Source organism: Sinocyclocheilus anshuiensis, unplaced genomic scaffold (genome assembly GCF_001515605.1).
Source record: "Sinocyclocheilus anshuiensis isolate Anshui unplaced genomic scaffold, SAMN03320099.WGS_v1.1 scaffold997, whole genome shotgun sequence".
Lineage (NCBI taxonomy): Eukaryota > Metazoa > Chordata > Actinopteri > Cypriniformes > Cyprinidae > Sinocyclocheilus > Sinocyclocheilus anshuiensis.
In genome coordinates this window covers 3,478,629-3,506,436 of record NW_015555715.1, presented here as the reverse complement: position 1 = coordinate 3,506,436, position 27,808 = coordinate 3,478,629, and the positions used below count along the sequence as shown (strand labels likewise).

At 36.8% G+C, this 27,808-nt stretch overlaps 1 protein-coding gene across 1 annotated transcript; it reads right to left on the bottom strand.

Annotated features, from left to right (window-relative positions):
- Positions 1 to 10,358: 10,358 nt before the first annotated feature.
- On the bottom strand, positions 10,359 to 26,247 carry LOC107672263 (choline kinase alpha-like). Its single transcript, XM_016465384.1, has 12 exons — positions 25,802 to 26,247; positions 24,031 to 24,139; positions 21,679 to 21,732; positions 15,766 to 15,879; positions 15,372 to 15,505; positions 14,246 to 14,350; positions 13,943 to 14,001; positions 13,749 to 13,836; positions 11,834 to 11,942; positions 11,641 to 11,747; positions 11,265 to 11,346; positions 10,359 to 10,733 (listed from the first exon to the last, which is right to left on the bottom strand). Exons 1-12 carry the CDS (start codon positions 26,035 to 26,037, stop codon positions 10,674 to 10,676), a joined length of 1,257 nt encoding a protein of 418 aa, XP_016320870.1. The 5' UTR covers positions 26,038 to 26,247; the 3' UTR covers positions 10,359 to 10,673.
- Positions 26,248 to 27,808: the final 1,561 nt, after the last annotated feature.

The following is a 27,808-nucleotide window of genomic DNA, read 5'->3' as shown; positions in this document are numbered from 1 at the left end:
CTCGAATACCGCTCCGGAGCGGTATTCGAGATAGTGGATTTAGTGTGCGTTAAGGGCACTGCGCTCTGGCGTTTTTAAGACCTGGGACAGTCTTGCGCACTTACTTCCTGCCGCGCGTACGCGCTCTCAAGTGGCCAAGACCGGAAGTGTGAGTATTTGGACAAGGCAAGTGAATTCGGACACTGAGTGCACCGGAAAGACTGCTGCTTTTGCATAGTTTGCTTTGCTGTTTAATAAAAATTTTAAACGGGCAGCTTCAGTATTAAGATTAAAAGATGTATCTTGAACTCTGTCACGGAAATTATGTATAATCCCTAGTTAAACAATTTAATAGTGAATTTACAATTAATTTGTACCTGTGTTACGCCGTGGACGAGCGCTTTTAAAATGAATGGATGATACTGCTGCGGGTGCCATCTTCTGGCGAGACGCGGGAATTCATTCGACGGGCGACTCTCACAGTGCATTATGGGTTATCTCTAGCCCTTGAGTGTACATCGAGTGTACATTCGTTTTTGTGGTGCATTGTGGGATTGAATGCGTGCACTCGAGAAAGTCCACTTTGGTTTCGGACAACACTAAAAATGGCTGTCCCCTCAAATAGTGCCCTATTTGAGGGTATAGGGGGCGATTTTGGATATAGCCCTAATATTTATTGGCCCTGTCCAAATGGCACCCTAAACCCTCGTGGTCTTCCTCTGAGTCCGCACTTTCGTGACGTAATGCCGCTTTGACTATAGGGTAGAAGTCTGCTGCGGAGCTCGCCCCAGTGCGGGCTCAGCAGAAGTGCGGATCGAGGGCGCATAACGGCCACAATGGGGGCACTCGCGAGCACCCTTCTGAACGCTAAAATGACGAATGGGACACCCTATGGTCTCGTGGACTTAACGGACACGCGCACGCGGCGGCCATTGTAAGTCTGTAAGACTGCAAGTGCACATGAACCCTGCGTTCCATTCGGAAGGGCTCATCCCTACGCCCTAATCTCTTCAAAGGGTTTACCCTCCGGAGTGAGAGCTTCGATGGGTTGAAGGGTGTAGGGGACCAAACAACTGTTTCTTGAAGTGCCCTTCTGCATCATCATCGCGTGCCCACACGGAGGAGCCGTCATCATGCAAAGGATCATGGGAGCCCGAAGTGTCCATCAGTTGTACCCTTCGAAATCCTTCATTCCGAAGGGCCCTTTGAAGTGGCCAGTTTTGAGCACTTCGGTTTGGAAAGACCCTTTAATATGGCGGCCATGATTGTTTTCACTCCGAAGTGCCCTTCAGAGGGCGATATATCCCGTTTGGAATGCACCGGAAGTGTTCCATTTGGGACAGGGCCATTTGACGTGTGCACACGCTTCCATTTCCGGAGGTGGGAGGCCGTACTTCCGAGTGTTGTGTGTTTTCAGGTTGGAATGTGAAAACTTGTGCGCTGTCAAGAACAAAATGTTGAATTTGTTTGCTCATTGGGTTTAAAAACACAAAGGAAATAAAAGTTTATACATGTGTTTCTTTAACTATGGACACTCTTGGCCCAGTAGACTTAAAACTCACTTTCACACCCACCCTGCGTTCCATTCGGAAGGGCTCATCCCTATGCCCTAATCCCTTCAAAGGGTTTACCCTCCAGAGTGACAGCTTCGAAGGGTTGAAGGGTGTAGGGGACCAGACAACTGTTTCTTGAAGTGGCCTTCTGTGTCATCATCACGTGCCCACAGGGAGGCGCCGTCATCATGCAAAGAATCTGCGCAAAGGATCATGGGAGCCCGAAGTGTCCATCAGTTGTACCCTTCGAAATCCTTCATTCCGAAGGGCCCTTTGAAGTGGCCAGTTTTGAGCACTAAGGTTTGGAACGACCCTTCAATATGGCGGCCATGATTGTTTTTACTCCGAAGTTCCCTTCAGAGGGCGATATATCCCGTTTGGAACGCACCGTGTGGTTATGAGTGAGTCACCGATTCATTCATTCAACCGATTCGTTCAAAAAGCAAAAAGTCCTGTGTGTTGCTCAGACGCAAAACAGCGTTGTGATCTTTGTTTGGAACTATTTTCATTGGCAAAAAACAGCAACAACAGGTAATATTGTATCTAAAATGTAACTCACTTGATGCTAACTTTATTAAACTTGTATAAAACCAGTATTACATTTGTTATCATGACATCTGGAGGAAAAACGGCACTCTTCGTGATGTAAATTAAATATATTAAATTATATAATACAAAAGACATACAAGGGCATTTTTGCCGCCTACAATTTAGAATGCCTTGAATTAATGCGTTTTAATAAACTAAATTACATAATGTATGCATGGACTTTCTATGTGTTTTTGTGATAATGTCAGATCGCACCCATGAGTGTTTTCACTCCGAAGTGCCCTTCAGAGGGCGATATATCCCGTTTGGAACGCACCGCCAGTCTCACTAGTATTTTTTTTTTATTTTCAACTGACAATATACAACAGTGGAGATACATGTATAAAGTTTGTCATTGTACACAGAACATCAGATCAGGAACATTTTTGCCACAGTGTCATCTCAAATAATGTTTTTTAATAGCATCATGTGGTGGAAATTACATTTAAACATTTTTGGAATGCAGTGGCTGACTGTTTTGTCTTGCTAAGGTTAATTTCATTGCTGGCATTAAAAGTATTCTAAATTCAAATGAAATGTCTTCACATTATTTGCTTAATTTAGAGATGTTTGGAAATGATGCACAATAAAATATGTAATTCAAAAGTGATATTTACCTTGATTTTTTTCAAACCACATCATGTCTCGTTTAATCTCAAGCATGCTCTTCACTCCCACTGCTTTTTGGTGTTTAAAAACCTACAAGTATGAACTTTAAAAAAAGCCTTACTAGGGATTGTTGTGAAAATGTCAATGCCAATATATGTATGTATATGTATGTACACACACACACACACACACACACACACACACACACACACGCGGAAATATATACTCGTTTATTCGTTATGAATGAATCCTCATTGATGTGTTTACAAGCTCATTTAAATCAGCTGTATTTTGTTTACGAATGACAAGCTACCAACTGTAACCACAAGATGGCTCTCTAACACTATGAGAATAATTAATCTTTTTTTTTTCAACGTCAGTCATATTGTTGTTGTTTTAGAGTACATTATAGAGTTCATTCATAGGCTTAATAATATCCTCATACTAATGCCCCACCACAATTCTAATAGATCAGGAGAAGAGTTTGACCAATTGAAATAGACACATCAGCACTTCCATATAAATGTGATTCAGCAAGCCTGCAATGCATATTTAAATATTTAAATGACAGTAAACTGACAGCATTTTGGATTGAACAAAACAAGCATGTGATACCATTTCTTTCCCCTCATCTATCTCCGCACTGAATGTGTCTATAATGAAGGATGTCTCACAGATGGATTTGAGCTGCAAAAGTTGCACACATCACCCATCAGTTCCAGCCCACTGAAGCACTGGCTCACTGCTAAAACTGCAAAGCTAGGCTCAGCACTTGAGGAGGCTGCATCACCAGCGTGATGCTAGGATAACAACATTTGGAAGGAGAACAGACCACCACTACCATTTAAACAGATGAGCGTCTCAGTGGCACATTATTTAGTTTTGGCCTGCTTCCAGAGTGTTTGTTGGAAGTAACTCCCGAGCCACTGGTCCAGTCTTGTAGACAAGTAGAAAGTGAATTAAGGCAAACATCACGACTTTGACTCATAATGAGCGGGGCTGAACAGATGTTACGGCACCGCCACTGCTCAAGGCCATTCCCACGGATTACATCTCTCTCTTCAAGACTGTTTGGAAAACTGTTCCTCCTACAATCTGTTAATCAAAGTCACGATGGGATTTGGGGGGAAGGGTTAGCATGAGAAGTCTGGGGCCTTGGAAGGGAGGAATGCATTCCTTTTTTTCTCGCTTTTGTTTAAAACCACAATATTACTTATATAATCTTACAACAACCCATCAGGGTTTATAAATATAATGGACATTTTACCTCACTGAAACTGTTACGTCAACATTTTACTTCACCCTTTTGGTATCTGTATCCTTATAAGGGGAGAATGTTAGCACTTAGCACGGTCTTTAATGTCACTATGTTGCAAGCCAAATTAAAATAGACTTCTATGTCAGAAGAAGTGGGTATTTTTTATTTAATTAATTTTTTAATTTAATTTAATTTATTTTTTAATAATTTTTTATTTTTTTGGTATCTGTATCATTATCAGGGGAAAGTAATAGCACCAATAAAAGTTAATTATTATTTAAATTTTAGGTTAATGCACGGCCGTTCAAAAATTTGGGGTCGGGCAAGATTTAAAAGAAATTAATACTTTTATTCAGCAAGGATGCATTATTTTGATCAAAAGTGACAGTTATACAAAAAACATTTATACAAAAGATATCTGTTTAAAATAAATGCTGTTTTGAACTATATATTCATTCAAGAATTCTGGAAATGATTCATGGTTTCCACAAAAATTTTTAAAATTGATAATTATAAGAAATGTTTCTTGAGCACCAAATCAGCATATTTGAATGATTTCTGAATGGTCATGTGACACTGAAGACTGCAGTAATTCCATCACAGGAATAAATTACATTATAAATATATTAAAATAGAAAAAAGTTATTTTAAATTATAATAATTTTACTGTTTTTACTGTATTTTGATCAAATAAATGCATACTTGGTAAGCCTATATATCTTTCAAGACCCTAAACAATTGAATGACAGTGTACACTAAAAACAAACAGCACATGTACTATGATTTGTGATGCACTAATTTTAATAAACCCTGTTACTTTTGCTTCATCTCTGACAGGGTGGGATGGGGTTTAACTATTTAGCACTGAAGATTTAGGACAAACTCCAGCCACAGGAGCCATAACTAATTCCTCTGCCTAAAAAAGTAGCCCAACCTAAAAAAAATATTATTTAGACAACTGCTAAAATAACTAAGACATATATTCATATTTATTTGAAATAGCTTTGACTACCTCTGTCCCATATGCTTCCATTGTAAGTGCATCACAGTTAATGCATTTCCCTCATTTTTTTCTTTCTTTTCTTTTACAAATGAAAACGACGAGTTGATGCTGGCTCTAGAGCTTAATGTGCATTTAACTGTATTTTCAGTCATAATGAGCTACAAAGTATGTTATTTTTACTGTAAAAGTCTTACTGAAATTTTAAGGACTAATTATAATTAATAATTAAATTACTTTCAATAGCAGTCTAAAGGAAAGTAAAAATGTCTCAAAATAATAATAATAATAATAATAATAATAACTGACACCGAAACTGCATGTTTATTAATATTAATCAAAATATCTCCTTTTATGTTCCACAGAAGGAAAAAAAGTCTTCAACTTGAAGGTGAGGCAATGATGACAATTCTCATTTTTGCTTCCTTTTAAGTAAAGTATATTGCGTTTTGTATTTTGACTGAACCCCTTAAGAAAGAATCAATGGTTTCAGATGAGGATACAAGGGTCTATGTAAAAAACAATTCCTAATACTGGGAATTACATTAAACCCAAGATTACTGAGGTCACCCAACTTGAAAAACATTCTGTAGGAGATGAAAATGTATATATATTGATTATATGTATGGCTCTGTATGTGCTCAGAGTACAGGATATGCCCTGATATGTGTATGTGGAGGATATTTTCAGGCTGTGCGTATATGGGTCTCATGGCATGAGCGATGCTCCCATAGCTGTTCCAGACCACTGCTGTTACTGCAGTAACACATGATATGTAGAGTTGGCTCACACACTGCTTATGCAATACTAATGAATCAGCCCAGGGCATAATGGAGACTGTTGCACTATTGAGAAGATAATTACTCTTGTTGTCATTGTTGTTTTTGTTGTTACAGAACTTGATTTCTGTTGATGTGTTACTATGTGTTATGTACTGGGTGTGTCTACAAATATATGTGTACATTATACAGCATGAATAGATCTATTAACAACATTGACGTCTTTTTTTTTTGTATTGTATTGTATTGGGCGTACCATTCATTCTACCATTATATTTGTACATTGTGTACATTGACGTGTACAAATAAACTGAATATTGAAAACTGGGGCACCTAATTTGACATAAAAACTTATATTTCAATTTCACTTGGCAACTATTAATGTTTAAAAAAAAACAGTTAGAATTAGCCTGTTGTCCTTTCCTATTCTGTGACTAATGTCACTTTGTTGCAAGCCAAATTGAAACTGACTTCTATGTCAGAAGTGCTTTGGTCTATAATTTTTTTTAATAGCTTTTTGTGTGTGTGAGCTCCAAAGTGCTCCAAAATCTATTTCTTCACAAATACAAACATACCTTTTGGACAGCAACTAAATCAGGATGTCATGACCTAAAACTGGAATAGCGACTAAAAGTGAAATTTAGAGAAAATCAAACAGAGGCTGATCATGCATTTTATTTTATTATTTTATTTTATTGTTTATTCTCAAAGATTTCTCTCTTTATAGCTTAAATAGGAGTAAAACCAACCATAAACATAAACAATAGTGGCTGAATTCTGGGCAGATTAAAAAGATCTCAGTTGATCTGAGGCATTCAGACATCAAGAAACATTCTTTAAAGACCAACAGGCTTCACACTGCAGGAAATCCAAACAAAGCAGGAACAGGAATTCTGTTTTTCAGCCTGTCAGATTCCATTCTCTGTCACACAACATTCTACACAATCCCAAAAACCTGTGAAGTGGAAACTTAACTGTAAACCCAAGAAAATTAGACAAGATGTGAAACAAACTCAACTGATTATCTTGCAGTGAACTAGGCTATAACTATTCTTGTCCTCAGATAACACATTCACTGACCATCCACAGTCAGTTCACTGACGCTGATGCATATTACACACGAACTGGAAAGTACTTGCTTGATCTGGCAAGCTCTGATCTGACTGGCCGACTCTGTGTCAACTTCTGAAATAAGGGCATATCTGTTTTATTTTTATTATTATTATTATTATTATTATTATTATTATTAGGCTGCCTGGACATAAAGCTGTGGAATGGATTTATGTAATGAGCTCTACAACACTGCCATAGACAAGTAAAGGAAGTGCAACACAAAAATATTATTTTACTAGGCTATAACACATCAATTAGATCGTAACATTTGCCTATCCTCAACCTAAGTTCCAATCTTCACCACATTGTTAACCAGCAAAAGTCAGAACATCTTGTAAACGACAAAAAGTTTAACTTGTGTCTTAAAAACACGCAGCAAGACAACGGTTCAAAAACCATTTTTTGTTGTTGTTTTTTTTTGTAAACCGGCTTTAACATGTCTCGGTTTTCTAATTTTTCTCATTCTAATAATTTTTTAAATAACTCGCGAGTATTATGTAAAGTATAATCGTGTTGTCTCAATTCAAATTAACTAAACTTGTGTTTGAAACATCGGTCGCTCCCATTGTAGTTGCAACAAACATTCACAAAACTATGCTCGATTAACTCATTTTAACTAAGTAAATGCAACAAGCTGGGGAAAAAATCTCTGTTTTTCACTGTTCGTGCCACTGTTTTGATTTCCAATTACATTCAGAGTTTTGTGAGTGTGTTTGCCTGTCTGTCCTGCTCTCCATTATCTTTACCCTGCTGAACTACAGCCAGACCTTTCACTTTGGCATCTGTTAAGAGAGACAAAGAGAAGAGCCAAAAACCTCCCTCCTCCCACACATCAAATAAAAAATAAAAAAAATATTTAAAAAAATATATATATAGATTAAAAAAAAAATCAGCAGCTCAAAGTCAAGGACACCTTACTGGCACGACACTCACGAATCCACTCTCATTACTTTATAACTGCAAAAGATTACATATTGTCATTAGGAATTGTTTTTACCAATAGCAACCTTATAGCATATCAGTGTTCAGTTTTACAGTCATGAAAGGACAAAAAGGAGAGGGTAAATGAAATTCTTAACCCTAAAAATAGACATTGTTCTATATTTTAAGATTCGAGAATCATACATCCTTGAACTTTTATAGGGGAGGATGCTGAAGCCTTATTTAAGGTGTTTCAACTGTCCCTTTGTTCCAACTGTACAGTACATGGTCTAGACTACCCTACAGCGCTGTTTTGGAAACAAAACATTTCCTGCCCTTTACAGTGCCCTTTGTTTTGTGTCACCATTTCTTTATTATGCGTTGGCATGTGTACCAGTCAAACAGGTTAAAAGTCAGACTTCAAATTCCTGTCATAGAATTCATTCAGAACTTTGATACTTGAGATATATTTCAATGAACTTTGACGAGTGAAAGAGTTGTCATCATATGGCAAAACATGTAACTGCATTACTCATTACGTGATTTATGGGTTTGGAGGTTTACAGTCACTCTTCAAAAATGGAACTGAATTCTGTTCCTGTGATTTCATCTTTCTGACTGTAGAGCAACACCTGTTGAAGTGCAAGAGTATCAAAGGACTGGCAGTCTGAATCTCTGCAGAGAATCTTCTAGAAATGTGCTGGCATTATGTGTTACAATTGATTTTAGGTCATTACTTTTAGAAAACGCAGCTTGCCTGAATCTGCTTTATGGTCGAAAGCTGAATTGCATGCCATTGTAAATTTATGTGTGTATCTGGACAACAATGTTCTTCAATTCCCTTTCAGTTTGCAGTTTTATATTTTTGTAATCTATTATTAAACTCATCTTCACATTTATAATTATCACTGAATTAAGATTTGGAACATGATCATAACCCTGGCATCATTTGACATGGACTGAACTGACTGAAAAAAAAGAAAAGGACATATCGAGACAAAATAATCTTGCAACCCTTTATTCACATATGCAAAGCATGAATTAGTACATTACAAACTGTTGAATTCTATTCTTATAAGGAGAAGTGTAAATCATGTTTCTTTTTCTATTCCTCATTTTTTCTATTTATACATGTGTTTATAGAGAAAAAGCATCAGAGGCTTTATATTGATGTTAACAGATGGTTAAGTTAGGTTTAGACAGCTGATTTTAAAATACAAAGGAATTGTATTCAATTATTCGTTTTTTAACATTCAACATTATACTTTCACTTTTCCTGTTTACTGATGTTCCAAAAATCGAGATTCATAGAGACCAGTTATATAGGAACGTGTGTGTGTATATATACATATATATATATATATATATATATAACATTTTATATGATTTAAGATATGTGTGATGATGTGTGGTGTGAAAACAAGACATAAATTGATCACCAGTATAGTACAGTAAAAAAAGGGGCCAAGAGATCCACTTACATTATTTCAGTAAAGACACATAACACTTTCTTAAGAAATATACATCTTCCATTACAGAAAAATAATAGTAAAGTTACATTTACAAGTACTAAACATTTTTCACAGAACTGTTTCAGAAAGTGCCTTTGACATTACTGTTAGCAAAAAAAAAGCAAGACTGCCTTAATACAATTGTATCACTATACCTACATTTCAAACATATGAAAAAATAAACATTACCGTAATTTAAGGTTATACAAAGTAAAATGCAAAACTAAATGCATTAAGTAAATATTGTTCATTTGTAAAACAATTTTATAGCATTTAAAAAAAAAAAAAAAACGGAAAAGGAGAATAAACATTGATAAACATTAACAGCGAAATTGTAATTGGACCAACTGTTATACAAAAGGCTGTTATTTTAGGAACAGATTGATATAAAGTTTTATATTAATATCTAACCGTTATCAATTCAGTCTCAAATCATATACAGGCGGGTGATCTCATACTTATCAAATTCTTATAAAATAAACAAGCACCTCTAACAAGAGGTGAATGATATCACTATGGTCAAAACCATAAAGTTTTCCACTGTTAAGACAGATATTTCACACCATCTCTCTCCTAAGGAGCACGCAGATGGTGCAGTCCCACAGGTATTTCACTTCACATCATGCGGATCTACTAGAAAATCTAATTTGACATGATCTACTAGAAGTAGAAAAGAGGTAAATCATCCAGTAAAAAGAACATCGCCCGCCCCCCCCCCCCACAAAAAAGGTGGCATAAAATGGAAATGGAGAACTTGGAAACACAATACTGAATCATCAGAACCACAGTGGCAACACAGTTTGGTCTGCTGTACCAATTTCTGGTAACAGGTCCAGTTTTTGAACCCTACTCTTTCACTGCCATCTTCTATCACCGGTTATATAGATAACACTACAGCAGATGACTAGGTCATAAGAAACACCACAAGGTTTAAGGTAGTATGAAGAACTTTCTGCCACACCATTCTTTGACTTATGAATCAAACTGCAGCTGCATAAGATATTTTGCGCTCCTAAGCTCTGACCTACAATCTTTTTTTTTTCTTGGTTTTTTTTTGGCACATGACCTCGTTATTCTCCACTATTATTCTCCAACTGTCCAGAAGCTCAGGCTGGTGTGTTAAATGTGAGAAGCTTAAACTTGTAAACACTGAGAAGCAGCATATGTGGACACTCAATGCACAGAGCCTTTTTTAAATATATCAATTGCATTGATTTTGGTCCATGCAGCACGGTTGAATCACTACAGATGCAGAGCATCCTCTTTCAAGCACATTCGAAATTTCCTCCGCTCTTTTCTTGACACCATATGAGCGGTTGTTCCCTCTTCCTTCTGTCGGTTGGGAATTTATGCATGTTTCCTTTAAACCATGAGCTTCTTTTTCAGCTCAAAATATGCATCAAATCTGGCCATGGCATACTCCTATAAAGAATAAGAAAAAAGAATTAAAGAATTAACAATTAGCATTTTTAAAAGATATATATTAATAGATCAGTTCTACAAGGTATATGCACATTATTTGGACTATCTTGGGTGTCACTGTCCTTTTGTTTTATCTTGTATCTTGTCCTTGAACACGTTTTATTTTTCTAAGATTGTTATTTAAGACACTCACTGTAGATTATTCATCGTTTTCAATTTCAAACTTCATTAAAAAAAAATTTAATACACAAATTAATCATTTTATATCAGAAACATTACTGTGGCACACACTCAGTAGGTTTACAGTCATGTTACCCTGACCTCACAAGTATTTGTGTACTGTCCAAAGGGTTGTGAGGCAGCGCAGATATTGCAAAGGCCGTATCTTTACGTATCTGATTGCCGTTGATAAAATTCTTGTCTTACCTAAGAGCTGCACTGAGTACAATGGAATAACCCAGTAATAACTCAACATTAGCAATAACTCAACTGCACACACAAAGATTTGACAGTTTTCTTGCAATAACTCACCATGTACCCAAATTCAATAGTTGATATTTTGGCCTGGATTATGGACCACAATCCCCAGAAGAAATGGGAGGCCAGAGCAAACCTAAATGAGAGAGCACTGAGTTCACAAAGTACAGATGGAAAGAACGTTTGGGAAGTCTCTGGAAATGTGAATCACTGCTGGACTTGGTCCAAATGTCTTTTTATATCCATTATAGTAGTATAGTACGAGACCCAACATGGATAGCCTCATTATTTTTTCTTTGTTTTGATTGTATGGGCCTCATTTCCAAATCAACAAGCTCAAGAAAATGTTACATAATCATCTATAAAATTACAATTTGATGGCAAAATGTGTGTAAAACTGCCTAAGATAGATCTGAGGTAAGTATATCACCTGTTAACCTCCACTAGCATATCCTCTTTGAGTTTCAGCTGGTCGTCCTCATTCAAGTTTTCAAATCCAGCATGAGATTCCAACAGATAACTCTGAAAGAAATGCATCTGAGAAAACAAAACGAAATGTAATGTCATTTTTCTGGTTAATAGATTTAAGAGGAGAAAAAAGTACCAAAAAAAGACACACAAACCTGCTGTGCTTTGGTGGGGTAATTTTTGGTGTTCGTAATGAAAAATGGAAACTTGTCATAGGTATAGTCATAAGTCCACTCACAGAAGAAATTTCCAAAGTCAAATCCTCTGTGGGAGAAAGAAAGGAGATCAGCACCCCATCAACAACATTTGTTAATGCGATAATAATGCATAATGAGTCTTGATCGATTAGAAATCATTGGTAATTGTGGAGGAGGTTTTGTTTGGGATTCATGAGAATATTATAACATTTGGAAGCTGTTCAGATCAGCTTCAATAAATAATGAATAAATCCGTTCTGATGGGCTTCAAATAATGTGTAGGGCTGATCAGCACTTTTATATATAATAAATTTATTACCGACTACAAATGCCAAACATTGGTATGCTGATCCAACAACTTTGCCCAAAATAATATTTAAAATTCCATTTTTAAAATTCCTGGTCTAAAATATTGTGAACTGAAGTGCAAGTGCAGCATTAACTGAAATTGTCCTATTGCTGTTTGGGAAGATTATAAATTTCTAGTCTGTCATGAAACTCTAGAAACTCTACTCTAGATAGCAATGCAGTCATGTATTACATGGCACAAGCTGATTGGCTGATTCTGCAGCCAATCAGATTGCTTGCTCAACATTCGCTGTAAGCTGGTCCTGCAGTGTGCAATTGGAGTTCGTCTTATACCCTCGACCTCCCCTAGCTCCACCTGTCTAAATCTGCTACAGGATTTATGTATGCCTAATAATGCAACAGCAACATAACTTACAGGCTCACAACAGTGTATCTGTATATCTATTGGCAGTAGCAAATCCATACTTGCTCTGCAGCAGTAGAGTGTGTAGCAGATCTAGTCCACTAAGACCAAAGTATACTAACATTGTCATATCTATTAACATGCTAAAACAACTTCCAAGAGTTGCCATGATTGAAATTATATTGTGAGCCAGGTAAATACTTTCAAATGTGTAGTGTCATGCAGGGAATTCTGGGAATATCAGTTTACAGTTTTTGACTGTAAATTATACATTGATTTGTTATTTTTATTTCTAAAAACTTTTTTTACTGTAAAATTACATGAAATGTCTGGTTAGATATTTTACCGTTTTTCCCTGTATATAGTACGGGAACTTACTGTTAACCTATTAACATTTTTTTTTTCCGTAGCGTTTTTACAAAATTTTACAGTTAAAATTACACTTCTTTTTTACAGTGTAGGTTTCTACCAGTTTTGAGCCAAACCACAAAAAAAAAAAAGAGAAAACATGACTCTTACTTTACGCAAACTGAAAGAAGAGGCTCACAGCTGCTGGGGAAACTGAACAAAGCACACATCTCTGTGGCTGGGAAACCCGGCTTCATTTCCTACCGCTTTGCTGGACAAGCACTGTCAATGGACCTAAACACAGGTCACTTACGCCCTGGGAGACTACACTGGATGGCAGGATAGAAAACAAACAAAGCATGCCTTGACCCTTGTCGCCCATCGCTGGATCAGTGATCTTGCAAATACAGGACCCCCTTCTAAAAAAACCAGGCTCCAAAAAGAACGTGCTACAGTTTGGAGCTTATTTGCCCAAGGATCCTCTGTGAGACCTGTGTTTGAGCACGTGCAAGAATGCGAGTACCCTAGCAACAGTGTGGGATCAATGCCAGAGCCTTCAAAGTCTAGAGGTCCTTTCTTAGAAATGGGGCACCCAAACTTAAGTGTTCCAAACTTACCAGAAACAACTACGTGGTCTTGAATAACAAAGAGAAACAGACAGTTCTTTAATTCAGCTCCAAAGATGTGGGAGGTAAAAGATCAAAACTTAATTCCCATCAAACATCTGGTTGTTAACAAAACCTTTCTTGGAATTTAGCTGCATATGCTTTTTCTGAATCGTGTGGAATGAACGTGACTATGAATATTACGGACCTGTAGCTGTAGCTGCTGTACTCAAAGTCAATCAACATGAGCCTCTGTCTGTCTGTGTTCTCACGGCCACTCAGGAGCAAGATGTTTCCTGTTTAAAACAAGGCAGCACTTTTAAAACATTTGATTAAACAATGGTGGACCTTTGTTAGAAACAATAATGAAATACAGACAGTCATAGTAAACCCATGTCTAACCTTCTTGCAAGTCATTGTGGCAGAAAACAACAGGAGAGGGAGTAGATTCAAGTAGACACCTGTGTACACAAACAGCCATTTAAGTAAACATACAAAAGACGTCAATAATGAACAGTCACCAAACACCTTTTATATTTGTCAATACATTATCTTGCTATCAGTCACTCTCGAATCTCGTAAAGTGTGAACAGTTTCCAGGGGTTCTGATAAAGCAGGTCAATGAAACCATGCTGGAAATGCACGACAAGAAGATAATTCCCCTAAAACAGAAGTGAAATCACAGCAAGATAATAAAGATCTTACTTTAGACTGTCCATCTCTTGAGGCAAGTTGTAGCTCAAAAGGCGGGAGAAATTTCGTAGATGGTGTTCCCTGGTGAAGGTGAGCTGAAGCACTTGATCCATGTACCTGTGCAGTAGATACAGGCAAATACAGACAGTAAGTCTTCTATTTTTTGCAATTAAGAAAGCTAAAGGGAGAATTCATATAGTAGTATGAGATGATAAATGTTGGTAATCTATATTTAGGTCCCAGTGGAGATACTAAAGACTATGGCAGGGGTGTCAAACTCAATTCACGGAGGGCCGGAGCCCTGCAGATTTTTGTTCCAACACACATACCATGTAGATTTCAAATAAGCCTGAAGGACTTGATTAGTTGGATCAGGTGTGTTTAATTAGGGTTGAATCTAAACTCTGCAGGGCTCCGGCCCTCCAGGAATTGAGTTTGACACCCCTGGACTATGGGGTTTTCCAGAAGACATGAAACAGAAAACAGTACAACTTTTTCTTCCAGGGAACTGGGTTTACATAAATCGTGTTTTTATTTTTATACTGGTGACATGTAGACTGAATTTCACCAGAAAAGCTCAATCCTGTCAACATCTTGACAGTAAGGATGCAGTTCCCCACCCACAATGAACCTTTCTAAGAATTTAAACAAACTAGACAGCCTTTACTTAACCCTCATATTGTGTTCTAGCCATTTTTTATTTTTCCTGAAAATGCTACTTAATGTTATCGCATAGGACTAAAACCTACTGACTTTGCTCCCACAGGGTATAACGGCTTCCCAAAAATAATTTGATAATTTTTGTACGTTTTTGGAACTTTTTCCCCACCTTGTTACACTTGTCGTGGTCAAAAATGACCAGTCTACAAAAAATTCACTCAAAAACAGGTTCATAAGCTCATATCAATGAGTCCTAAAATCAATAAGTTACAAAAAAGAAATTCAAACCTGTGCTAACTGAAAGAAAATTAGTTAATAATAAAAAAAGACTGAATCCATGAATTAGTGATTATATAGCATAACAATTTACAAGCAATTTTTAAAAGGCCAGTCATTTTTGACCAGAACAGACAAATTAGGTAAAGGATTTTCAGCACAGGACAAGTGATAATTCGACAGATGTTTTATGATCACGCACTTTTCCATAGTGCCAAACAGCCACTTTGGCTCCTTGTTGAAGGGCATTCTCATTCCATGAAATCTGGCGATCTTTTCAGCAATCTCAGCAAATATACCAGGGACACTCAGCTCATCTGTGGACAATTTTCGACTCTGCAGAACAAACATTGAACTTTCAGTTTGTGTTTTAGAACTAAAACAGAAACAATTACATAACTAAAACACAATAAGTTGCATCACAGGTTTAAGTTTCTGTGTATTTCTGTGTACTGGAAAATGATTCAGAGCAATGGATTTTTCTTGCAATTTTCAAGAAAGGGATTCATAAGCATTAGTGTCAAAACACATGTTGTGCACTGTTTCACATCCAGATTGTCTTCTCAAACATCATAGCAGCAAACTTTAAGACTCACAGGGACAAACTGTTCCAGTCTCCCCTGTGGAAAAATGCCATAGAGTTTGGGCCCAAGCTCCCTCTCGGCCAGGATAGCAAACATAACACTCTCCAGTACCATGGCATCAGCTCCCTGCAAACACAAAAACATACGGATACAGTTTGGACTCTCAAGTTATATCAATTGCCAAGATCGGTCAACAAACTACACAGACTGCAATGAAACCCTGCTTAGTTTAGTCTGACTGTATCTTCAGTCCCTTAGGTCAAAACTGTGATGCTAAAAAGGAAAATTAATTTTGCACTGAAATCAATGCAATCTACAAGCCAGCCATTTTGTAACAGTGGTGATGGGCAGAAGCAAATTCAATGGCAGTGCTGGAGCAAAGTGAGTTAAATGAGAAAAAAACAAGAGAGGCAATTGTGCTGAACGAGGCAGAACTTGCCAAACATCCCAGTCATTAATTGTGGCTGCTTAACTAGCAATGACATTAAGCCTGTTTTTGGACAAGGCTGTGCCAAGTGTTAATACACAAAACCGAAAGAGCTCCCTTCCTATGTGGGGGAAGTACTTGTGTAAGATATCTCAATTTTTCAAAACACACTATAGTTCTGCTTTTACTCGTTCCTTCCTATTAGAGATCATCTAAGAATAGGTTGCAAAGAGATTATATATTTACCAGGTATCAGTCATTGAGTGCTGTACTTTGAACTATTGCCTTAGGAATCCAAACCTGGTAGGGCAAATGTTGTGAGTATGAATGATTCAAATGTAAGGGAATTCCTTTAACTTGAACGACATTTGTCTCATGACAATGTTATGCAAACGTTTTGATCACAAACTGGCATACCAATATGGTAAAAGTAAAGGCAAACAGAAAGTCCAAAAATAAAAATGACAAACTCCTACGTTCCCTGGTGAGTATCGTGGCAACTCTTTTCAATATAATGAAAGTGAATGAGAACTGGGCAGCCAATCTCCAAAATGAAAAAATAAAAGTCATGCAATAACTCTGTGTGAGGAACAGACCAAAATGTAAGTTGCTATTCACTGAACAACTTCTTCTACAGTAGCACTTAAACGCTGCAAGAACCAGATCAGTGTGATTCATGAACTGGATCCGTTGATTCTTTGAAAAGATCAGACTCAAAACTGTAAATTTCTTGTCTTTGTTTGATATTTTCAATTAATTAATTACATTAATCAAGATTTATATTTTTGTGTTCCACTTATGAAAGGAAGCCAAGTTTGGAGAAACATAAGGGTAAACGAAATATGACTTTTAATTTAAAATGTTGTGTCAACTACCCCTTTAAGATCACAGTCTTGCTCTGTGGTAAATTACTGTAAATATCGTAATTACGAGTTTCGAGAACAGGAATGACCAATCAATGTCATATTTACAAGTGGTAAACTCTAGAAGTTATTTGAAACGTGGTGGAAACACTAATCTATAATACAGACAATGTATGTATAATCTACGTATAATCTATATATAGCGATCAGGGAGTGGAAAACAAGTCTGTAGCGAAAGGTGTAGCGAATCACTCAAATTTTTATGGTTTACTTCACATTTAGTTGTGATACCATGTATAAATAAGTGACATAAATTAATATTTTTCTTTATTTTATATTCAGATGTAGTTATTTTGTTTATTGTAATTGTAGTTATTATTTGGTTTAATTCTTGTTCCATTTCCAACATGAATGTGTGACATGTCATAATAATGAACACCTGACTCAGAGGAACAAGTTTCCCAGGTGCAGCTGAAGGCAGCATTAAAGGGTTAGTTCACCCAAAAATGAAAATTAGCAAACAGTAGTGAGTCAACTGGTCATGTGCAGTGCAGAATCTGCAAACATATCCTTGCACATGACAGCAAAAAACGTATGCAATAGGCTAAAGCGTGCCTCAAAGCCCCAGCAAAAGTAATTACCATGAATGTGTCGGGGGGAAACAGTAAGGAGATATTTGAATTATTTATTAATAAATTAGTGTTTTCTGAGTCCATGTCGCAAAGATGAAGATGACGATCCTGACTCGCCATCTCCTCATTGGACGCGCCTTTAGAGAGAAATGCATAGGCCTATTTAGGGATTTTATAAAATACGTAAAGAGGGTTTTTGTTTTTGATTTGAATTATTTCGTTTTAAAGTAGTAATTTAAAGCTTTCTATAGATATATTTAGCAAGTCTGTGAGGCAAGTATTCGCTGAGTTTCGGTTCATCATTGTGAAGCGCTCCTGGCCGAAATTTCTGAAAGCGCATCCTGTAGATCTATGTATCCTTTATTTTATAAAAGCACAACGTTTTGTTGATATTGTGAGTGCACACAAATAAAAGTAGACCCTTTACAGTTCCGAGTGATGTATTACTCTTACCTTTATGAGCAAAAATTACGACATATTTTACGTTGTTTCCAATGCAAGTGATCGCGCCGGCGCCTCTATGTCCTGTAAAGCGCGCTTTAGCTCTCCGCACAAACGATTAGATATGTGTCTAATAGCGCACATTTATATAGGTTAAACATTTAAACTAACATTGTGATATGCTTGAACTGTTTTATATGTATAGATTTTATTTTAGGCAAGTCGTGATAATTTGAGAAGGCTAAATTGATCAAACATATAGGCTATCAGCTCACTGTCTGCCGCTGGCAAATTAGTCGTTACTTTAAAAAACAAAAACGTCCATTTAACGAACAAAAAAAATATTTTTTTCTTACACAGCATCCCCCGGAGCTGTGTGAGACACTTTTTTTTATGGATGGGCGGTTTTTATTTAACTTCTTTTGGACTGATGCATGCAACACCCGCTGAGTGGCATTAAACAGCTTGAAAGATCAAAGACAATTTTTAATATAACTCGTTTTAATATAACTCAGATTCATATGAAAGAAGAAAGTCATATACACCTAGGATGACTTGATGGTGAGTAATTTGTGGGCTAATTTTCATTTTTGGGTGAACTAACCCTTTAAGCACGGATTACACAGGTGTTCCTGTATTTAGTGTCATATTTAAACAACAGAAAATCTTTTGCTAAGTACTAATAATCAAAGTCGAATAATGCATTGGTCTTGAGTCTTTTATCTCACTACAGCTCAATTTAATGAGGTCAGGTAAAAGCACTGAGCTAATTTCATCCCAATGTTTGACATTAAGCAAGAACGGCACACAATTGCGCAACAAACCTGCCGAGGGAATATCAGCTGACCTGCAGGGTAAAAAAACATCCGTTTCTCTCAGAAATTAAACAAGACACTATGGCCTTCCCATTGGAGGATAATTCTTACGGAAAAACCTGGAAGGAAATTAAACTTCCTCAAAACATACTACACAAACACCATCAATGGCTTGCATTGGAAGTAGAAACGTATCAGGAGAATCAGAGTTTTCTCATTCTTTATTCAAAATATGTAACATAGTATGTCACAACGACTCATGCTCTTCATTCAAATTTGTTCTGAAATGTCTGGCACTTTAAGTTTGGTCTGCTGCCCAGTGAGTCATATGATTTAAAAGACAGCACTCTTCTACGAAAATAACACATATGCCTACAGAAACTGGTTTCAGACAGGTTTCCTAAAAACAATTTAATGTGCTTCAAGACAATTCAACTTTGGGCCTAAGGGCCACTGTTCTGCAGAACATAGTGCCAACCCTAATCAAACACACCTGATTAATGAAGGTCTTTAGGATTACATGACAATTACAAGCAGGCGTGTCTGAATACACCTGTGGTAGTGTCTAATGACTTATAAACGGGTGCCCAATCCTGTTCCTGGAGATCTAACTTTCTGCAAAGTTCAGCTCCGACCCTAGTTGCACGCACCTATACCAACAATATTTAAAGTCTTCAGGAACACTTGATAATTAGAGAAAGGTGTGTTTGATCAAGGTCAGCACTGAACTCTGTAGGAAGATATATCTCCAGGAACAGGACTGGGCACCTTTGACCTAGAACAAATTCAAAAGAGCTTCAAACGTAACCAAATATTTAAATGACTACATGGCTTATTTCTTGGTAAAAGGGGGAAATTATTGAATCTATTTCATTTTCAATCACTCCATTAGATGCCACTTTTATTCATTTCACCAAACAGCTAAACAGTGCACATAGGATACATCCATGCTGCTGCCTTCAGCAATCGGTTAGATTAGAATCATGCCTTCCTACCTCCACATACTGCCTGCAAAGCCAGCATTTTTCAGGTTTCAAACACAGTCTCTCTCTCTCCCTCCCTACCCTGTTATCTGACTAAGCAATGGCCATGTGACTACAGAGCAGCAGCTGCTTGGGTTTTTCCAGTGCCTGTTAATACACAAGGCATAATCACAGGATTACTGAAGCAGATCAGTTCACAGCAGCACAAGGGTAGTATCTACATGCAGGTGTTATCAATGTCCAGTTAGGAGGGGAAATCCATCTCAACAGTACCACTACTGACAGCCCTGTGTGGATGCACCTAAGATAAATGCACATAAAACTACACATGCAAAAGAGATAGAAGCAAAATTTGCAATAGGCCAGACAGCTGATACTGAACCGAGACAGTGAAGTTAATGCTGGGAAAAGCTTCTAATAGGATGCACTGCTATGTGACTCTCAGGCAAATAATGCAACTCGGAAAAAAGTCAGGAAATGCGTTCCAGTGCTGTTATCAGTTCTGGGCCATCTCTCTTTATAGCTATGAATATGAACCTTTACACAATCAATATAATTAATTATAATATAATAATAACTATATAATTATAATGAAAAACGTTTTATCTCATTTTGAGTAAAAATATTTAAATATTGTTAAAACAAGACAATATTACTGGAGAAACAAAGTTGCATAATATAGAATTGGTTTCAGAGGATAATGATAATTTTTATCATTTTTATATATAATTTTTATAAACTTTATAACTTTTAAATCGTTAAATTGAATTTGCATTTCTTTTAAAAAATCTTATTTTTCTTACCCCATTGGAAAATATTTTTAAGTTTTAAGCATTAATATAAAAAATCTACCCGGTCTCATGGCAAAAACGTACCTGGGGGCACTTTTTCGCGAGACGCAAAATACGTACCAATAAGTACATATCACTGCAGTTTCCAAAAGAAATTAACACTAGAGGCAGTAAAACTCCGACACCTTTTAAATTATTTTCACACAAAGTATGATTTACAGAGTTTCGATTAATAAAGCGTAATTTTCACACCATTACTTGAAGAGTATTATGTTGTGACTTCAAAACATTTTTAATATGCTGGGAGAGTTGAAAACTGATGCATTTGAATGTTAGCACCGCACATATCCAGCTTCATATTAATTGGTTTTCATAGACGATAGGTTTGTTCGGTAGCTCACGGAGTACGGAGACGTACTTAAGTTGGGGTAAAAAAAATAAACTCGATTGAAAATGTATTTACTGAACACAAGTCCTATTACCTTATACAATTTTGCATGTGAACATGCTGTTTCAAGAATTCTTTTATATTTTTACTAAAAAACAAGACAAAAATGATTAACAAAATTATTTTGTGATGCATTAAAAAGAGGGGTCCCAAGTGATCCATTTTTTCACCAAAGACAATATACTAAAATACGAGAATGTAGCAATAATAAACCTGAGAGCTCATGGAAAAATTTGACCTAAAAGTTTGAAATCACAACCGAGACGGGTCCAAACAAAACATTTCTGATGACCCAAATAGCTTGTCCCTTGGCCTTTGAGGATGATGGGATGGGAGGTAATCACACAATATCAGCAGTTTAACTATAATGCTTTTAGGAATTTGTACTCTTATTGGCCTTATATTTGCTTTAAAAATATGTCAGATGATGTGGAATAAAACCTTTTATAGAGACACAAGTCTATAAAGTCACATTCTGCTTACATAAAAACAATAGGAAAACAGAACTTTGCTAATGTTACTTACTTGAAAGTCATTTTCTGTGTTTGATTGTCTGGAATCCCCTTTATTACAGGACATCTAGCAATAAGAGAAAAAGCAAAAAACTATCCATAAGAACAAAGTGTTGTTTATGTGACAGATCAATTTAACCATCTTCATAAAGCAGCAACATTAAAAGACAGAGCTATTTTCCTGATCAGCGACAGTCACCCACTATGAACTATTGAGACCGTGTCTTTGGCAGCACAGTAAGAATGTGCATTAAACAAATGCATTAACTGTGTGATTCAAAAAAAAAGAAAAAAAAAAGAATAGAGCGTTAGAAATGTATGGCCTGTTGAGCAAAGGCTTGACTCTACAGGATGCTGACCCAAAATGTTCTTTCATGACCACAGGTGGGAGGAAAAATAAAAATCTAACTCTTTTATAACAGCAATTATCAAAAACATGTTCCATTGAGACCAAGCACAAATATTTAGTACACAACGCTATTCTCCATTACAAGTAAAATATATAAAGGGTTTGGTGTCCATGGTAATAAACACTATGTAAATCTCACAAGAGCAATGTGAATGCTAGTGACAGCAATAAAGTGTGTCTAGTTAAATAAAGGTCAACACAAGTTACTATTGGTGCACAGTTTTAAAGTTAACTCATATAAAATGCCTTAATGAACTCTAAGATTTATTTGTGAATCACTATGTAGCAAAGTCCACACACTCTGGAATTTGTCATTTGACTTCAACCAATGCTTTTCCACGTTTAAACACCTGACTTCAGAGGATTGGACTGTGGACCTACTGACACCTCATCAGGTATGACATCATAAGCTTCGTGACAGCTGTTTATTGAAAACATCCAGAGATTAAAAGCAACTCATCATTACAAAAATCAAACACCAAAGCCCAAAGGGAACATTCAGTCACTTCTTAATAATGGGTTCATTCACATGCATTTATAGCTTACTTATTTTTAGGAAAATATTGATCTATCTGTCATATAATATAGCTAATAATTTTTTATATGTTACATTTTACTTGAAATATATTAATAAACAAATATGAAAAAAAAAAAGAAAAGATTTTAATTTGCTAGAAATTATGTCATTACATGAACAATAATCATAAGGCACACCCTTTATAAGTAATGCTGCTATTATCATAATGCTACTGATATGGCATAATAAATGAAATATTAAAGGTAACACTAGGGAATATTATTCACTGCATATTACGATCATATTGGCTGTTTATTAATACTTATAAAACACATATTAATGCATGACCATATTCTAGATCCCTTAATCCTACCCTATACCTAAACATAACTACTACAACAACTACCTTACTATCAATAAACATCAAATTAGGAGTTCACTGAGGGAAAACTCTCAGGTAATAGTGAATATGTGTTCCCTAATCTAAAGCGTTACTCTATTAAAAAAGTGGAATGCCACCAAAATCTCTTATGATTCACTGCCGCAACTCCTTTGGTAATGTAAACTGCATCTAAATATTTTTCAAAGGAGTAATAAAGAGTTGAAAAAAAGCAGACAGAGGCAGAAAATACTTTAGACAGAGCACATTGTGAGCATAGTTCTCAAAGATTTTAAAGACTGAGATGCGCATAAACTTGAAGACAATGCTGTGGCTTCAGGGATCGCATACTGTACCGTGAGTGCTATGTTGGGATCACCTGGAAACAAGAGTGCTCAAGGCACGCTCCTTTGGCAAGCCTACGGCAAAGAAGACACGCAAGTACAGCGATGGAGGTACATCACCCAATAAAAACTGCCTCTTTAAATTTAGAGGGAACACACACAAATACAAAATCTCTGTTTGAGGCAGTTTATTCAATACCCATTCTGCCTAATGAAATTAGGTATGAATATCTCACAAGTCACTAATTCTGTAAAACCATGATTACAAGTTATTTTTGGCTAGTTTAACGCACAAATTAATAAACTGCTTAATTGTTTTAATGGTTTAAACTGAAATTACTGCCATCCAAACTATCCCAGATACACAATACCTAGTTTCAGACTAAATGGCAAGGTTTAACATTTGGCAATAATGTCCTGTATGTATGTATGTATGTATGCATGTATGTATACTTCCCAGCTTACTACAGGAAAATAACACAAAAACCTGACCTATACATCTTAAAAGTTAACATATATTTGGTAAAATTTGGGGTTGAAATGGTTAAGGCATAGGTTACTTAGCATTAAGGTGATATTTTTTAAAATACTAAAATTACAAATCAAGAATGCTAATACATAGGCCTACTACTTTGCATATTATTAGACCTGACTATGCAATATGGCACTTAATTCATACTTTAACATTTCACCAAGTAAAAAAACTAACAACACACCTGCAGAATTTGTCCATACAGGCGAAGGAGCACGTTTCGTGGTTCATCTCCAATGCTTGGTTGCTTCTCTGGCAAAGCGCAAAGGAACAGTTTGTTGCTGAGGCCTCCCCTAGAAGCAAAATATATATGTTAGAAAAGAAAATAACTGCATTCTTACAATGAATCAGGATACATCATTATTTACATCCAGACAATACCACTAAGAATAATGCTCCCAACAGGAAGCATTTTGAGATTCATTTCTGCACCGAAACTGATACCTAAAAATTCCAAAAGGGTCTGGCTGCAGCTAGCGCTTGCACTCTCAGACTTGCATTCTCAGACTTGCACTCTCAGACACTTGCACTTCCGCTAGCGACGTCACTTGCAGTCTTTATTATTTTTTATTTTGTTCTATTTATTGATTACTTTTTGTTTGAATCTCTCAACATTTTACAACAGTAGCCAGGTGGTGAAGACAAGAAAAAAGAAACTAAATTACGAAGTCACTTGCAATCGCCACTTGCACTCTCCGATACCTGCGACGTCACTTGCAATCGACACAAATCGTGCATGTTGCCAATGGAGACAAGACGCTGTGGTGGTGATTTAATGATTATTTATTTTATTTATTTATTTAGTCATTTATTAGAGGCTTTTATCCAAAGCCACTTACAAATGAGGACAACAGAAGCAATCAATTGTAGTATTAAAACAACTAAAAACAGATCCAAAACTAAAAGCTAAAACTTTATAAATACTACCTATACACATTTTAAAAATAAATCTTTTATATCATTGTCTTTGTCCATTAAGCTACATTATGTGTTTTATTTATAATGATTTTCTGTGGGAGGAAAATGTTTAACGTGCAATTTAACGCATTGCATTCTGGGCTCATCTGCTTGCCTATACGGAGTTGATCCTTTTAAAATCACTTAATGCATTTCATAATGCACATTCATATTTGTTGGTCTGTATATACTTTGTATACCCTGTACGTTATAGTACTAAATTAGTTTTAATCGTTTAATCACCACCACAGCGTCTTGTCTCCATTGGCAACATGCACGATTTGTGTCGATTGCAAGCGACGTCGCAGGTAGCGGAGAGTGCAAGTGGCGATTGCAAGTGACTTCGTAATTTTGTTTCTTTTTTCTTGTCTTCACCACCTGGCTACTGTTGTAAAATGTTGAGAGATTCAAACAAAAAGAATAAATAAATAAATAAATAGAACAAAATAAAAAATAATAAAGACTGCAAGTGACGTCGCTAGCGGAAGTGCAAGTGTCTGAGTGCAAGCCTGAGAATGCAAATCTGAGAGTGCAAGCGCCAGCTGCAGCCAGACCCTTCTCAAAAATCCTGCACACATCTATGAAACAAAATGCTCACTACGTTGTATTCTATTTTCCATTTTCCAAAATGCTGTTTAAGGCACATAACTAGTCTTTGAGACACAGTCCCTGCATTTTAATTTATACTGTATATATATATATTACTCAGGAAGTGCCTGAAATGCGCTCTATGTAGGCAGCTCACTCGGTTTTGAGACAGCCAGTTCATGGAAAACTGAGCCACATTACTGTAGTATTGCCCAATCTGCTATTATCTCATGACCAAAGAAAGCAAAACATACAGAACAAAATAATCGTATGAAAGGAAATTCGCGCGTTTTCAGTGAGCGTGTCGCCTATTTCCGAATAATGTTACTTTTAAGGTGCCGTCTTGACACAAGTAAAAGCAGTCATGTCACAGTTATTTACATTCCTAGTCGCTTAGCAAACCAGAATACCTGATAATAGAGATTTGGAAATCATCCTCATCTATGGATTTCCAGGCTCCGTGAAGAAATTCTTTACACCACAGATACGCCTTATGCTTCGTCTGGTTGTCGGGCACATCCGGTCGAATAATGTCTTTGCAGTCATTCTCACTGTCTGGCTGGACTTCGAGGACATTCTCGTTTACCAATAAACCCAGAGACAATGTAGGCGAGGAAGACACGCCATTGATGAATTTAGTCTTCATTTTTGCTGTTGGTTACTGGTATAAACGTAAATAATCAAAATTTGCAGGCAATGAATTAGATCACAGGCTCTCTATGCAGCTTAATAACTGTCAGATATTTTAAACGCAGATTTAATGGGGCTAATTACTGACACCGTGTAACCGTACGCACGATAGTAAGGAACACTGCTTCAGACGCGTTTGTTCGTGAGCAGTATGTTGAAGTCGAGTGGGTTTGACCTCCCGTCACCCGACCACACCCATTCTGCTCTCTGATTGGACAACAGAGTCACGTCCCCTTCATTCCAAACTCGAGCTACGACACCAGTAAACAATGGCTTAAACCCGAGACGCAAAAAAGTAGATCTGTTTAACAGGATTTAGAAGGGTTTCATTTTTTATTTTTTATTTAAATTTTTTCTATTATTTTTTTATGTTATTTAGTTCTTCCTATTCCATCAATGGTCCACACTCCAGCCCAGTAGGTGGCGGGAATGCACCTATCGTTTGTTTGCCAACCGCCATAAAACTCCAAAAGAAGATGAAGAAGAGCCCTAGACGCACCGCAGACTGTACTATTTTCTGCTGTACCAGTCAAAAGATTGGCATCGTGAAACAATCGTGGCGATTTCTGTGTAAGACGGCTCAAAGACGGCCGTTTTCACGGTCTTGCGACCAAAGATACCCTACGATCATTTTCTGACTGTGTCAGAAATTCAGCATGATCATCGTACAGTGTGTTTGCTGCTACGACCCACGTTTACTGTAGTGTACAGCCGCTAAAAATGCGACATGAAATCAACGCGACACGGCGCTAAAACATAAAACTGCTTACCTCAAGCTATTATCCTTCCCTCTTTCGCCGCTTTCACTTTTTTCAGCACACATAACTGCCAAAGTGTGATTCATCATGCTCTTTTTGTTTACCACTAGCGCATGAAGTTTTATTCTTCTATAATAACGTGCGTCATAGCGTAGGAGTCATCATCGTACAGTCTGCAAGCATGTCGTACCCAAGTTTATCAGATCCGTGTCGCACAGTGTGGTTTGCATTGCTAAAATCGTGCAGTGTGTAGAAGGAAATACAGACACAGATTGCACCTGTTTAGTAGGATATGTACATTGTATAATATATCTTCTTAAAAAGGGTCGACTCATATTACTACTGTTTATTATTTTATTTATTTTTACTAGGCCTATATGGGCTTATTGCAAAAATAATTAATTATTTGGTTTAATAAAAAAAATAATTTACTCAAAGTGGTTAATGTCAAGTTTGTTGCCTGTTTTATTAGTGCAGAAGAGGATTCCTTCCCTAAATTCTTTTTTTAGGTTTAGGACGAGGGGGTGAGGCGGCTGGTGGTTTGCAATGCGGTTTAGACGTGTCGTTCCACACGTTTCGGGTCTGTGCGATCATTCCTCTGGGTCTGACTACAGTTCCGGACAGTGGTCCTCTGTAGTCACATGACCCTGACGGGAACGTATTAGTCATGAACACTACGTGTGGACAACACTGTCCCACAGCCATTTGAAACGGCAGCTAAAACGGTGACTTTGAGCAATCTTGTTAACTTAATAGTGGTTACATGTTCAAAGGATTCGTGTAGCGCAAACTCCACGAATAACGCACACCAATAGTCAAAGATACTAAGAAACTAGTGAGAAATCGCCTTGCTTAGGTTGGTGCTTTGTGGTGGATAGAAGGAAAGATGCTGTCTGTGTGATTTTATTATGCAAGACCACAGAAACTATACGTGAATCAGTGAGACGAAAATGAAAAGAAAAAGTTTTC